The following is a 16,307-nucleotide window of genomic DNA, read 5'->3' as shown; positions in this document are numbered from 1 at the left end:
TCAGAACTTTTTCACTTATAAAAGTGGGAAGCTAACAATTTCCCAGTGGTATTACAGTGAAAAGTGGAGACTCCGTATGCACACTATAGCACAGTGCCTAACAGTGAGTAAACACTCAGTGAATGGCACCTATTACCTTTCAAAGTTTTCAGATCAGACTGAGATCTTCACTAATCCTAAAGGTTGACACAAATGGATTAATATACCCTGCATATATTACATACTCAGTAACTTTTGCTAACTAATTTTCAAAGAAACATTAGCCTGTTTCAATGATTACATCAAAAGAACGTGTAAATCAGCATAGTCCAACAGTATAGTTTCAGATGACATTCAAATAACAGACTAGAAAAAGTTGTCCAAAAATATAAATAATATAAGAGATAATATAAGAGGTATATATAAGAGGTAAATAAAAATGCACTTCTTCATTAACATAGACAACATAAATTTTACAATGCCAGGGAATTTAATGATTGCTTCCCTCAAAATTAAATGGGTCCACTCCAGGACCAATGCTAATTAATTTTTTTAACACATCTAGTCAGTTCTAAATTTTTGGACCCATAGTAGAAAAAATTAGAGAAAATATATTTATGTTGGTATGTATTTTTTTAATAAGCCTTTAAATGAATTTCCATGACGATGACTAATAAAGATACACAGAATGAAAAAGGCAAGAAAGAAAGGGGAAACAAAGATATAAGGATCCTTATGGCTGGCTTCCAGACATTTATCCAAACCCAGCTAACTAATCTAAGCCACTCATGATAGTCCAATCCCATTTGCCAATAATCGACGCAGGGAAGCATTTGTGTCTTAAACTGGGTTCTCCAGGAGCAGAGCCTGAGACAGGGATTTGGCTGTACAACATTTATGGAGGGAAAGCTCTCAGGAGAAAGAGAATAATGGAATCAGAGAATAGCAGGGGAAGAAACTAAGCAAGGATGGCCTCCTTGAGCCTGAGATAAATTATAGCAAGGCTCAGAACATAAATTGTACCATAAAGTTGGTCCTGAAATTACCCTAAGGCAAGGGCTCTGGCATTTTCCACTTACCTCTATATGAGTCAACCACAGACCAAGTTACAGGGGAGAGTGGAAGCTCTCATTCAAACAGGATAATTCTCCAGAAATTGGAAGGGCCACACAAGACCAAAGTGAGTTGTGGGAGGAAAGCTACATTGAGCTACTCGGGCCTGATTCTAGCCTAGGCTAAAAAGAAGTGAGTAGAAAAAGATTCTTAGGGCGCCTGGGTGACTCAGTTGGTTAAGCAACTGCCTTCGGCTCAGGTCATGATCCTGGAGTCCCGGGCTCCCTCCCTCAGCGGGGAGTCTGCTTCTCCCTCTGATCCTCCCCCTCTCATGCTCTCTGTCTCCCATTCTCTCAGATAAATAAATAAAATCTTTAAAAAAAAAAAAAGATTCTTGTATTTACATATGGGCCATCCCACCTTTCCAGTCTGGGCCAGCAAGTTCGGCCAGCAAATTATGTGCATGCAGCATATACATATAAAAACAAGGGATATGGGTGCCTGGGTGGCTCAGTCGTTAAGCGTCTGCCTTCCGCTCAGGTCACAATCCCAGGGTCCTGGGTTCGAGCCCAGCATTGGGCTACCTGCTCTGCGGGAAGCCTGCTTCTCCCTCTCTCACTTCCCCTGCTTGTGTTCCCTCTCTCGATGTGTCTCTCTCTGTCAAATGAATAAATAAAATCTTAAAAAAAAAAAAAATAAGGGATACTTATATTAAGCATTTACCATGTGTCAGGTAGTCTTCCAAGAACTTTATGTGAATTAACTCCTTAGACCTTCACAGTAACTCTATGAAGTAAATGGTTTTATAATCCTTATTTCATAGATAAGGAAACTAAAGCAAAGAGAAGTTAAATAACTTGCCCAAAGCTGTACAGCTGTACATATCACCCTTAAGAACCAAGCAGAGGCAGTCCAGACCCATCTCCTAGATTCTTTACCATGATACCACTGTATTTATTTTTCAAAAACCTCAAAATGTAGGTTACAGAAAATTACATAGGGATTTGAAAATTCAGAATCCTACCAAGACTCAATTACCATAGGTTTATTAGTATGCATTCCATCCAGCACCACCAATTCTTTGGTTGCCAAGCATATTACAAATCTTGTAAGTAGGCAAAAATTCTATCATATCATCCCAAAGTAAATACTGACCAGTTAGAATTACTCTTTTCTCACAAGAGAGGCTAATGAGGGCTGTAGTTGTCTTAATGGCACTGTTCTTCAAACGATGCCCCTCATCACAGATTAGAAGATCAAATTTTACATTCTTAATTTGATCCAAAGAACGAAGTAACATTTCATAACTGATGATAAGAACAGAATAAAACGGAGATTTGGTGAATTCTTCTACTTTATGGTCCTAAAAAAAAAAAAAGATAATATCTAACAAATCATGGGCTAAAACTATAAAATCAAATTCAAGCAGCATATTCTTGACAGACATTAATTAGAATATGTTAACTCAAAGCCAAGTTGTAAGCCAAGATGCTATTTTTATGCAAAGGAGTTGGAGAGTTATATGCACTTGAAAAACTACCCTACAAACAGTGAAAACTGCAGTGTTGATTTGAAAAGCACAGAAATTTAGAAAATGACCAAAGATGAACTGTTATAAGTCTCTTACCTGATCAACAGGAAATATCTTGATTCTTTCACTTCCTAGCCATTTTTGAAATTCCTTCCTCCAATTATTCACCAAGCTTCCAGGTGTGACAATAAGCGTCTTCTTTATTACTGGCTTGCCTCCATAGGGTCCCTGACACTGTAGAGTCCAGATGAGCGAAATACATTGCAACGTTTTCCCTAAACCCATTTCATCAGCAAGAATAGCTCCACATCTTCCATTCACTCTGTTAGAAATAATTATACTTCTTCTAGTCACAATAGGAAAATATTTTATGCCCCTAATATCATCATTTACTAGTCAAGAACCAAAAGCTGGTATTTTGTAATTAGGACAAACTCTACCCTCCCAAACCCTTTATCTAGATTTTCATGCAGCTGATTTACAATATATCTCTCTTTTGAATCTTTGATAATTATATTCATTATATATTTACTGTCAACTAAATTACTAAAACAAATCTGAAATTAGACAGTTGAATCTAAATCATCTGTTACTATCATATGCATATATTTAGACACTAGAAATGTATCCCAATTTTATATCTACATTTGAATAATTTAACTCTGCTTCTCATCACTAACAGTTGAACAATTTTTATTAGTTTCAGCATTAGACATCTAAACAGTTTAAACTACATTGCAATCTTAACCAGAAAGATCTGTTGAGCTATATTTATGATTCTCTGGCAGTAAATGAAGTCCTCAATCATAGTGCTCCCTGCACTGTAAGAAAAAAAAAAACACCTAAATATTGATCTAATATATATATATATATATATATGTAACTTGGTAATAGTCTTATCCTACAGACCCACTCAGTTAATGCAATTTAAAATTAAATATTATAAGGAATATTATTAATAAGTGGCATGTTTATATCACTTTGTAGCTATTAAAGCTCTTTGATACATATATATATATTTTTTAAAGATTTTATTTATTTATTTGAGAAAGAGAGGGAGAGGGAGATGTGGACTCCCCACTGAGCAGGAAACCCAATGCAGAGCTAGATCCCAGGACCCCGGGACCATGACCTGAGCCAAAGGCAGATGCTTAACCAACTGAGCCACCCAAGTATCCCTATTTATATATCTTTTAAAAGTTACAAAGTCCAAAGGAATTAAGGATAGTACCAAAAATAAGTACAGTGTTCTTTCTCTGACTTACTTCACTTAGCATAATACTCTAGTTTCATCCATGTCATAGCAAATGGCAAGATTTCATTCTTTTTTATGGCTGAGTAATTATTCCATTGTGTATATATACATCTTCTTTATCCATTCATCAGTCGATGGACACTTGGGCTATTTCCATAATTTGGCTATTGTAGATAATGCTGCCATAAACATTGGGGTGCATGTATGCCTTTGAATGAGTATTTTTGTATTCTTTGGGTAATCTCTTTGAATTAGCATTTTTGTATTCTTTGGGCAAATATTTGCTGCATCATAAGGTAATTCTATTTTTAACTTTTTGAGGAACCTCCATACTGTTTCCCAGAGTAGCTGCACCAGTTTGCATTCCCACCAACAGTGTAAGAGGGTTCCTATTTTTCCATATCCTCGCCAACATCTGTCGTTTCTTGCATTACTGATTTTAGCCATTCTGACAGGTGTGAGGTGGATATCTCATTATAGTTTTGATTTGTATTTCCCTAATGATGAGTGATGTTGATTTTACTCATATGTGGAATTTAAGAAACAAAACAAACAAGCATAGGGGAAAAAAGAAAGAGGCAAACCAAGAAACAGACTCTTTACTATAGAGAAGAAACGGATGGCTACCAGAGGGGAGGTGGGTGGGGGGATGGGTTAAATAGGTGATGGGTATTGAGGAGGACATTCTTTTTTTTAAAGATTTTATTTATTTATTTGACAGAGAGACAGCGAGAGAGGGAACACAAGCAGGGGGAGTGGGAGAGGGAGAAGCAGGCTTCCCGCGGAGTAGGGAGCCCAATGTGGGGCTCAATCCCAGGACCCTGGGATCAAGACCTGAGCCGAAGGCAGACGCTTAACCGTCTGAGCCACCCAGGCACCCAAGGAGGGCATTTATGATGAGCACCGGGTGTTGTATAGAAGGGCTGAATGACTCAACTGTACACCTGAAACTTAATATTACACTGTATGTTAACTGGAATTTAAATTTTAAAAAAATAAGTACAGTTTTATTATAGTTTAATTCTTTTTCTTAAGTAAAAATAATAACCAAAAATCAACTATGTTTTCCATTTCAAAGTACAGAAAAAAAAAAATCACAAACATGAATTACAGCCATTATTATCAATTTTTTAAAGATTTTATTATTTATTTGTCAGTGAGAGAGAGAGAGAGCACAAGCAGGGGGAGTGGCAGGAGCCTGACACGGGGCTCAATCCCAGGACTCTGGGATCATGACTTGAGCCGAAGGCAGATGCTTAACCAATTAGGCCATCCAGACACTTCTATTATCATTTTTTTTAAAGACTTTATGGGCGCCTGGGTGGCTCAGTCATTAAGCGTCTGCCTTCGGCTTGGGTCATGATCCCAGGATCCTGGGATTGAGCCCCACATCGGGCTCCCTGCTCTGCGGGAGGCCTGCTTCTCCCTCTCCCACTCCCCCTGCTTGTGTTCCCTCTCTCGCTGTGTCTCTGTCAAATAAATAAATAAAAGCTTTAAAAAAAAAAAGACTTTTTTTTTTAAGTAATCTCTACACGCAATGTGGGGCTCAAACTCACAACTGTGAGATCAAGATATGCATGCTCTACCAACTAAGCCAGCCAGTCGGGCACCCCCATTATCATTTTAGACCAACAACTTGACAATGCAAGTTGTAAAGATGGCCCTTTTCAAAGGTGAACAGGAATTCATTACATGAATCAAGTAGTTCAACATTGTTGGAGCTTGAACTGAATTCCAAGGAAGGAAACACAAAGGCTATGAACCTGGCAAGACAGGGAGAGACTAAAGATGGCATACTTTATCCTTGAAAGTTCAGACTGTATCTTGCAGGTGTCTCCCAAACATCAGTCCTTCATGACCACCATCACTATGTTGCTATATGTGATACCATATGTGTTATATTATTTATTTTTAAGTTGGCTCCCTTTTTAACTTAGATTTATTTGAAAACTCAAGCATAATTTATCCATGAAACCAAAAACTTAATATGCTACTTTTTTCCAACAATTCACTAACTAAATATGCTACTATTGAAATTTAAAAACAAGGTGTGGGGCTCCTGACTGGTTCGGTCAGTGGAGTGTGCAACTCTTGATCTCGGGGTTGTGAGTTTGAGTCCCACATTAGGTATAGAGATTACTTAGAGGTACCTGCGTGGCTCAGTCAGGTTAAGCATCCAACTCTTGCTTTCAGGTCAGGTCATGATCTCAGGGTCATGAGGTGGAGCCCCACGTTGGGCTCCATGATCAGCGGAGCACTCTCTCTCTGCCCCTCTCCCCCACACACTTGTGTTCTCTCTCTCTCTCTAAAATAATAAATAAATGTTTTTTAAAAAAGGAATTGCTTGGGGCGCCTGGGTGGCTCAGTCGTTAAGCGTCTGCCTTCGGCTCAGGTCATGATCCCAGGGTCCTGGGATGGAGCCTCCCCAAGCCTGCTTCTCCCCCATGCTTGTGTGGGCGCGCACGCACTCTCTCTCTCTGTCAAATAAATAAAATCTGAAAAAAAATAAATAAATAAACGGGAGTGAGGGAGACTTTCTTTTTTTTAAGTAGAGGTAAGGTAAGAAAACGTTTTTTTCCATAAGCAGAATTAAAGGCTACTTCCATTTTGCCTCATAACCCTTTCTCATACTAGTAAGCTCTAATTGTACCACATTAAGGTTGACTATATGTACCTATTTCCTCAAATACTTTAAAAACTACTTAAGGGTAGGGACCTTGGTCCTGACTCCTATATGCCCAGCTCCTAGCAGGATGTCTGGCACATGGCATCCTTAAAAATCACTTTTAGAATAAATGCACACATTAAGTATCATTCATGAAATACTGAGACTCATCATATCAGGCTTTTTCTAGAAAACCATTACAGGTTAAATCAAAACTCAGATTAGACTAAGGGTACCTGGCTGGCTCAGTCAGTAGAGCATGCAACTCTTGATCTCAGGGTTGAGTTAGAGCTCTATGTTGGGTGTACAGATTACTTAAAAAAAAATAAAATCTTTAAAAAAACAAAAAACAAAAAGTCAGATTAGACTAAACAAATTATTTATTTTCCTACCTCATTCCCATTACACATTCATAAAGGAATATGATTCCTTCTTTCTGATGTGGTCGGAGATGATATACAAGATGAGGATCTATCACCACATCCACAATAGGGAAACAGTTCTTATTGAACATCCACTGGTGATTATTGTCAGGTCGTGACATTACAAGAGAATCTTAAGAAAAAGATGAAAGTTTAACTATTAATGTATTGCAATTTTACTTTGTCAGCAACTACATTATCTTGCTTTAATTACTCATAGCCTATAACTATTTGCCATCATTTGTGGCAAAAAAAAAAGTTGATGTTTAGTAAAACTGATACTAAGCAAGAATAGAAAATTAAAAAATAATCTCATGCTTTACTGCTATAAGATTTCAGGCAGAGAATTTCAAAGAGCTTTCCAAACTTCATTTGCCCCAAAGTATTTCAAAGCCAATGAAATTCACTATTGTTTAGTAAAGAATTCAGTAAGCCACAACATTTAATAGTTCAGTACTCAGAGCAAAGAGAACTATCTCCAACTGAAGTACAGGCTGGAATTTTTCCAAGTTGCACTTGCACTTTCCAAGCTCACAGCTTCTTATTTTGAAAAGGCACCCTAAATTTAACATAAAGGCTCCCATTATCTTCACTTCTATACACACAATGACTATTACTTCTATTAATCAGAAGATTGAGAAAGGATGACAAATTTTTCCATTGACTTCACCATCATTATTTGCTTAAAGTTAATTATTATGTTCATGAATGTGAAATTCATGAATCTCTGCAAAGCAGCAAAAAAAAAAAAGTAACCATAGAATAATAATGTAATTCTGTAGAAATATACTAATACAATTTAAAAGATTAAAATACCACCAAAAAATACAAAATCAAATATAATTGGAAAGCAGTTCTCAATTAATAAATCTAAAGTCAGATAATAAACTCATCAAAATTATTTTGGGGATATACTTATACATCTACATCATGGTTAAAAAATGAAATAGATTTTTAAAATAAAACAAAAAGGAAAAAGAGAAGGACAGAAATGAGAATGGAAGATAAAACAGGTTCCAGGAGATTAAATTAATATCCACCAATGCAGAAATACAGTCACAGGAATGACAGTTTGGTCATGTTTACCATTAGCAGTCACCCAGAGGGAATTTTTCTGTGGATCTTCCTAGGTTTCTGAGCAACTAAAAGGAACTCCCATTTTTGAGGTCAATTCCTGGCAGGTAGAGGATTAGGGAGTGAAAATGGAAAATTCAGCCCCCAGCATTCCTCTATATTCCAGTAGCAAAGCAAGAATATATTCCTTGTGTTTTCCTAACCAAGAAATGGCCCCATTTTTTTTTCTCTTTTGAAAAGCACAAAGGGGAAAAAAGAGAAGACAGAGGTGAGGAGAATTCACTTCTCAAGCAAGAAGGACCATAGAATCTAAGTCAACTAACAAAGCATCCATCTTCAAGAAAGGTAAAACTTAAAACGACCAATCAATAATGGAACACCAGGGGGCGCCTGGGTTGCTCAGTCATTAAGCGTCTGCCTTCGGCTCAGGTCATGGTCCCAGGGTCCTGGGATCAAGCCCCGCATCAGGCTCCCTGCGCAGCGGGAGGCCTGCTTCTCCCTCTCCCACTCCCCCTGCTTGTGTTCCCTCTCTCGCTGTGTCTCTCTCTGTCAAATAAATAAACAAAATCTTAAAATAATACTAATAATAATGGGACACCCGTTCAAATTTTAAAATGCCTCTCTATCTTCACAATAATGAAGCACATCACTTAGTGCTTATAAAATCTTTCATGTTTTCATTTTAAGTCTACAACCTAATTCTACCCTTGGCAAAATAAATAAATGAGCATCATCAACTATTTACCACATACACAAAGGGTTCTTATTATATTATACGCATACATATGTATATGTACACATATATATACAATCACGATAAAATTTTTCATTCAGTCAACAAGTATTATACACAGCATTTGCAGCACTCTATGTCTCTATGGCAGTGATTCACCCCACATTGTAGACTTGAGGAGACAAAGCCATGAGTGAGGTAAGTGACTACCCCCAAGAAGTCAAAGAACCAGTTAGTTCAGTGGCAAAATCGGGACTCTTAACTCACGTCTTTGGATAAGCACATTATTCTTTTGGTTCCCCATATCCCTCTATTATGTAAAAGGAAGACAAACAGAAAGAAGAATAAAGGAGAAGGAAGCCTGTTAAAAGAGATGGCAGGACAGATAAAATATTTGGATAAAAAATAAAAAAGCAGAAGCAGAAGCTTCCACTCCCTTTCAATTAAGTCTCAGATAAGCTCACATAGAGATAGGAATTTTTTTTTTATTATGTTCAGTTAGCCAACATCCTTAGTTTTTTTTTTTTCTTTTCTTTTTTTTTTAGGTTTTATTTATTTATTTATTTGAGAGAGAGAGAGAGAGAAAAACAGCATGAGAGGGGATAGGGTCAGAGGGAGAAGCAGGCTCCCCGCTGAGCCGGGAGCCCGATGTGGGACTCGATCCCAGGACTCCGGGATCATGACCTGAGCCGAAGGCAGTCGCTTAACCAACTGAGCCACCCAGGCGCACCAACATCCTTAGTTTTTAATGTAGTGTTCAACGATTCATTAGTTGTGTATAACACCCAGTAGAGTTAGGAATTTTAATTTGGGGTTTTTATCCCAAATTTGTCAATAATTATTTTAATTTCAGCAATTTCAGTTCATCTTTCTGGCCTCAGTTTTCTTCAAATGCAAAGAGACTGAACTAAATGATCTCAAAGGCCCCTTTATTTCAAAAATCCTATTTCCATAATACTTGCAAAAAATAATTACGTTGCTTTATGTACTTTTTATTTTACTACTAATATGAAAGCAGCCTACTCTATACCCCAACTTTGACATCCACTGCCTCCTCACCAAATGAGAAGATCTTTGATAACAGTTTACCACTGGGCCCAATGCAAAAAAAGGCACCGAAGAAATCCCTGCTTGCATAAACAATCAAAACAAACAACCAAACAAAAACAAAAAAAACAGGCAAGGGTTTATTTTTTAATATGATTTTTAAATTAGATTCATAAATGTGAAAATTAGTTCATTAAATTGAATTCTCATGAGTAAAATTTAAATTCTTTACCTGCTATCCCACCATTCAACATTTTAATACACTAATGTATGCTATCAAGACATACAGTCATCAAAAGAGAAGTATAAACATAATCCTCACTCACGAATTGACTAATATTTCTTTTTGCTGAAGATGTCAGATATTACTCAAAATCATTACGTATATATATGTGAATGTGTGTGTATACATCTCCAATCTGTGTATTTTTCCTTCAACACAAAATATGACATTTTCATTACTGTATTCTTAGAATTATACATTTACCTATACAATTCCCAAACTATATTATACAACTTCAACATTATTCCTTATTTCAGTTGTTACCTGAATAATATATACTTTCATCTGAAAACTTTAAACAAAACTTAAACTTTAAATTCACATGCCAAATATCTTTTGACAGTAAAAACAGAATATTCAAATTATTTTTTACATCTTACTTGGTACATGTGGGTCATGGCGTGGTTTACAATCTTGGAAACCATTCAGTCTATTTTCCTTTGAACTTGGTTTACAAACACTTTTGAAGGGGTTAGAGAAACACTTCTTGGCAGCTTGAGAAGAACTTGAGATAGCAGGGCTTCCTCCTCCAAGCTGAAAACATCTGCCACTGTTGAAATCATCTGGAGAGATTATACCCATGACTTCTACTTCTTTTCCACCAATCATCACTCTGTGGCCCTCTTCAATCTTTTCAAGCTCTTTGAATTTATATGCAATGCCTTTAAATTGAGAGGGGAGAATGTGAATTTAATTTACGGATACCCTAAGATGACTTAATCAGTGATACCATAGTCACCTTCTCATAACTGTACAGAATGAAAACTGTGCTTTGAATGCAAATATCCTTGTATAACCCATTAACCAGAATGAAAACATAATTTATCATTTTGTCTAAAAAAAAAAAAACTAAAAAATCAGAAGGAATAAATAATAAAGCTATAAAAATGAGCCAAACTCTAGAGAAAGCAAGGCCTTTTTTAATTATTGAAAATGTAGCTAGGGCTGCTGGCTGGCTCAGTAGGTAGAGCATGTGACTTTTTTTTTTTTTTTTGAGAGAGAGAGAGATGGGGAGGAGGAGAGGGAGAAAGAGAGAGAGAGAGGGAATCTTAAGCAGGCTTGCCCAGCAAGGAGCGCAATGCGGCACTCAATCCCACAACCCTGAGATCATGACCTAAGCCAAAACTAAGGGTCAGAGAGTTAACCGACTGAGCCACCTAGGCAACCCTCAATATTTTTATAATAAAATTCTGTTGCAGATAATTCAGTTCAGCCTCAACTCTCACTCTTGTCACTGACCTTCACATACTACATTCCTGAAATGCTGAACCAGTAGTTTTCTCTCCTTTTGTGCCTTTGTATATACTATTCCCTCTTATGTATGCCCCTTTCTCATACCCTACAAAACTATCTTCAAATACTACCTTAAACAATTAACTCCTATGAAGCTTTCCCCAGCCTCCTAGGCAGACCTAAATGCTCCTTCTATCTCCCACCGCAGGGAGTAAAATTCTCAATGGAACAATTATCTTACTGCCTCCTATCAATTACATTTGCCTTATCCCCACTAAACTAGAAATTATATCCATTTTTGAATGTTTACTCCTAGCATAGTGCTTGGCACTTAACAGTTACATACTATAAAGTATGATATTATTAAATGAATGAATGAATGAACATATAGAATGGATTTTATAGGGGCGCCTGGATGGCTCAGTTGGTAAGCGTCTGTCTTTGGCTCAGGTCATGATCTCAGGGTCCTGGGATCGAGCCCCACATTGGGCTCCCTGCTCGGCGGGAAGCCTGCTTCTCCCTCTCCCACTCCCCCTGCTTGTGTTCCCTCTCTCACTTTGTCTGTCAAATAAATAAAATCTTAAAAAAAAAAAAAAAAAAAAAAAAACGGATTTTATAGTAATGGGCCATATTCAAAATGAACAATAAGAGACAATGTCAAAAAACATGGTTGGTATTAAGCATTCTGAATTTGTGAGCTAACTTGTATTAGTACAAATCATTCTGGCAACATTTTATAATAGAATTAATGATGACCTCCAGTGTAGATGTATTAATCTAGACATACCTAGCCATGTTTTTTTTTTTTTTTTTCAAAATTTTATTGGGTATCATTGAAATTAGATAATATTCCACTCCTGAAATCAACATCTTTCTAACACTAATCATTTAGCACTGGACTGGGGGGGGGGGGGGCAGGGAGTACACTAAGACAAACTGCTTAATCTCAGAAAAATACCAAAATAATCGTATATAACGATTTCATTTTAGAGAAAATGAATCCATGGGATAGGATTTGCTTCACTGAGCTAGTATTCATAAGACTGTTATTAGACTATTATGAGATAATTTAGACATGCAAGTGAAAGAGCATCTTAATCTCACCCTTTATAAAATCCAATCATTTTAATTATGTAACCTCAGATCTATACGAATTTTAGGCCAAATCATAAACATCAGGGAATATCACAATACCTCTTCCAATGTCTTTGCCTTCCAAATCCTTTAATGTAAGTGACTTTCCCTTTACAATGAGAACAGCATCACCTTCCCACTTTTTGTGTTTTTTCTTTGAAGCCTTACACCAAACAACACTGAAATATTTAACTAGGCTATCAGGTTCTTCCTCTTCTTGTCCTTTAGGTACTGTTATTTCTTTAGGGGCTGAGTGAACTAGAATTAAAAAAAAATAATAAAATAAAATAAAAATCACATTGTTAGAGATAGTCAACTTGAAGTAGTAAGGTCATTTGAACAAAAATAAAAGCATAAGAAAATTAGATGGTACATAAAAATTATGAAAGAATATTTGATCATACTCCAGTTAGTATTTTATAAATTGAGAAATTCAAATGTCAGGTCTAGCATGACCATGAGAACAATGAATATAAATTTCTTATTATCTCAAAGTTATATAAACTCAGTTTAAGTAGAATAATGTAATTACTGCAAACATTTTAAAACTCTAGGAACTAAAGGTAAATTTTCAACATCCATGGGAAAAGTATCTACTTCCAATTTTGAATTTTGGTCTTTTCCCGGGGCTAGTTAGTGATACATGGTCCAATCCTCTCTTGTGAAGCTGGGCAGCAGCAGCAAGTCACACCTCCCTGTCTGCCATGAAACCATGAGGGTAAACAACCAAGACACTCACAACCATTGTTTTTCACTCTCACTATTCAATAAATTACACAAGATAGTCAACACTTAATTACAAAATAGGGTTTGTGTCAGATGATTTTGCCCAACTGTAGGCTAATGTAAATGTTCTGAGCATGTTGAAGGTTGGCTGAGCTAAGCTATAATGTTCAGTAGGTTAGGTGTATAAATGCATTTTTGACCTACAATATTTTCAGCTTATGATTGGCTTATTGGGACATAACCCCACAAGTCAAAGAAGATCTGTACTCCAATCTGGTTTCCAGTCCACTCCTCCCCCAAATCTACCCTTGTTAAAGGCCATTAAGGAGCTCCTTGTCAATAAATTCACATGGTATTTTTTTAGTCTTGATCAGAGTTCTCAAAAGCATTGGACAATGTTGACCACTTACTCCTTTAAATATTGAACCCTTTTTTTACAACTTTCCTAACACATTTCAATTTTTCCTTTTACTTCTTTGGTTGCTTCTTCTTAAACATCTTTGCCAGCTCATCAGACCTGAATTCTAGACCTTCTTGCTGTGCCCTTCTCCTTAAATTAGTTCATCCACTCCCATGGATTTAATACCACCCCTGCATAAACCTGTATTTTTTTTCTCTAGCCCAGATCATGACTCTAAATCTGTGTATCGGTACATAATTGCTCCTCAGACCAGTTTACATGAATGTCTCATAAACATCTCTATGCATCATGCCCACTTGTCTTCTCTCCAAAAATTGCTCCTTCTTCAGTTTTCTCATTTCTCAGTAAGAGTACCACCACCCTCATTCAAGCCAAAAAGTTGGAAATCATCCTTGACATCCTTTACTCTCAGTTCCACAGCCAATCAACCACAGATCCAGGTGATTCTAGCCCCCATTTGGCTCTCAAAGCTCTGTACTGTTTGCCTTCTCCATACCCTCCCCTCTTCAAATCACCATCTCTGATTTGAACTACCGTTCAGGATCTTCCCAAGGCCTACTGAGATCTTCTTTTGCCACCTCTACTCCCTAAACCCATTTTCCATATTTACTGTATGTATCTATTTTTAAATGTAATGTAAATTTATATTTAAATATACATTTATATTTTTAAATGTAAATCTGATTATGTGTCCTTCTTAAAATCCATTAGTCTTAATGGTCTTTAAGAAAACATACTACGTCTAGCCGAAGGGCTTTCTACCTCTTCCTCCAACTTCTGTTCACCCTGCCATACAGTTTTTTGTTTTTTGTTTTTTAAGATTTTATTTATTTATTTGACAGAGTGTGAGAGAGCACAAGCAGGGGAAGCAGGAGGCAGAGGGAGAGGGAGAAGCAGGCTCCCCGCTGAACAGAGAGCCCAATGCGGGGCTCGATCCCAGGACCCTGGGATCATGACCTGAGCTGAAGGCAGCCGGGGTTTTTTTTGTTGTTTTTTTTTTTAAGATTTTATTTATTTATTTATTTGGCAGAGAAAGACAGAGCGAGAGAGGGAACACAAGCAGGGGGAGTGGGAGAGGGAGAAGCAGGCTTCCGGCTGAGCAGAGAGCCCGATGCGGGGCTCGATCCCAGGACCCTGAGATCATGACCTGAGCCGAAGGCAGGCGCTTAACGGCTGAGCCACCTAGGCGCCCCCCTTCCATACAGTTTAAATTTCCCTAACTGCCAAGCTAGATCTTGCCTTATTATTTCAGCATTATCTCAGCAATTAATTATGTGACAAATGATTTAACGTTAGCCTTCCCCACTAAACCAGTCCTGAGAGGAAGGTGTTTTGATTCTGCTCATCACCAGATGCCCAGAACAATAGGTACTTTTCAAAACTGCCATTTTGACTCAAAGTACATCTGACTTTATGCTTATAAAAATACTAAAACAGAATTATCTTAAAATTAATTTTCATGAGAAAGTAGCTTTAGAAATTAACTATGAACTCATCTCCATCATTGCCCATTTTTATTTTCATTTTTATGAACTGTTACCTTCAGGATTATTTTCCATGTAAACTTTTTAACAAAGATTTGATTCCTCAGTCACTTTTTTATGAATCATATTTTACTGATTATAGCTTTTGCCAACATGAGTTTTTAAAACCATAATTTCTACCAAATGCAGTTTTGCTACGTCAAATTTTGAATACCTAAATATTAACAAAATTGTATTACTCCATCAGTTTCTAGTCAAGAAAATTTATCAGTTTTTAGGTAATTGGTAGTTATCATTTGTTGATTATTTTTGCTTTACCAACCTGGAGTTTCCCAGATAAAGTTTTGAGGGTTTTTAGGATTAACAAAAAAGGGATGCTCGATCAGTTTTTGAACTCTAAAAAATTTTGTGGTATGCAATTTTAGCTAACTTTAGTTTTGTCTTTGCATTATTTCTACCAATAGTAGTCCATGTGCATTGAATGATAATACCATTTTGCATTTTTAAAATTTGTTCCTATCTTTTATTACATTATCCAAGAAGAAAATGTGATTGCTCAAGATTGCTGTAAAACAAGGGTAATAAGTATGTCTTCATCAAAATAGCTGGAAAAACATCCAGTCAAATACCCTGTTACATTCCCAAAGACTAAAGAGTTGACTTGTTATGTCCAGGACCCTCCTTGTGCCAAGAAAAAATAAATAGAAGACAATAAACTGAGAATTCAGAAATTACTTATAATTAACTTTGAAATACCATAGATGGGTTAGCCTGGTGATGGGTATTAAAGAGGGCACGTTCTGCATGGAGCACTGGGTGTTATACGCAAACAATGAATCATGGAACACTACATCAAAACTAATGGTATAATGTATGGTGATTAACATAACATAAAAAAAAAAAAAAACCCACAGATTCTCAAATACAGCCTTTCTTCTGTAGAACAGTAGGAGGAGGAGAAGAGCATGAACTAATCCACCTGGGTTTGAATCTTGAGTTTTCCCACTTACAAGCTAAGTGACCCTGGACAAGTTACTTACCACTCTATGCCAGTTTATGAATCTGTAAATGAATGTAATACTAATATCCACCTCACAGATTTGTTGTGGGCATTAGATTAGTTATTATTTGTAAAACCCTTAGAACAGTACTTGACATGTAATAAATACTCCCTAAATGTTAACTACCATCATCATCATCATCATCATGTCTTGGTTCCTTTCCCATTTAGTCCCATTTTAAATGTAGGCCATTAAGGCAGTGAAGA

General features: G+C 36.7%; 1 protein-coding gene across 6 annotated transcripts in view; it reads right to left on the bottom strand.

Annotated features, from left to right (window-relative positions):
* The window catches only part of RAD54B (RAD54 homolog B), a 99,353-nt gene that overhangs the window by 37,818 nt on the left and 45,228 nt on the right, over positions 1-16,307 (bottom strand). For 5 of the 6 annotated variants that reach the window (XM_064588119.1, XM_064588120.1, XM_045896227.2 and 2 more), the window contains 5 exons: positions 12,470-12,667; positions 10,423-10,704; positions 6,876-7,038; positions 2,660-2,885; positions 2,188-2,395 (listed from right to left, as the gene is read on the bottom strand). In XM_064588119.1, coding sequence (XP_064444189.1) covers positions 2,188-2,395; positions 2,660-2,885; positions 6,876-7,038; positions 10,423-10,704; positions 12,470-12,667 — 1,077 coding nt within the window. The remainder of the gene's footprint in view (positions 1-2,187; positions 2,396-2,659; positions 2,886-6,875; positions 7,039-10,422; positions 10,705-12,469; positions 12,668-16,307) is intronic. The other variant, XM_064588121.1, reaches the window with a different exon arrangement.

This window comes from Mirounga angustirostris, unplaced genomic scaffold (assembly GCF_029215605.1).
Source record: "Mirounga angustirostris isolate CCGP_5_RB_7025 unplaced genomic scaffold, mMirAng1.0.hap1 SCAF_4, whole genome shotgun sequence".
NCBI lineage: Eukaryota > Metazoa > Chordata > Mammalia > Carnivora > Phocidae > Mirounga > Mirounga angustirostris.
Note: the sequence above shows the minus strand (reverse complement) of the source record. Positions and strands in the feature narration are given on the sequence as shown.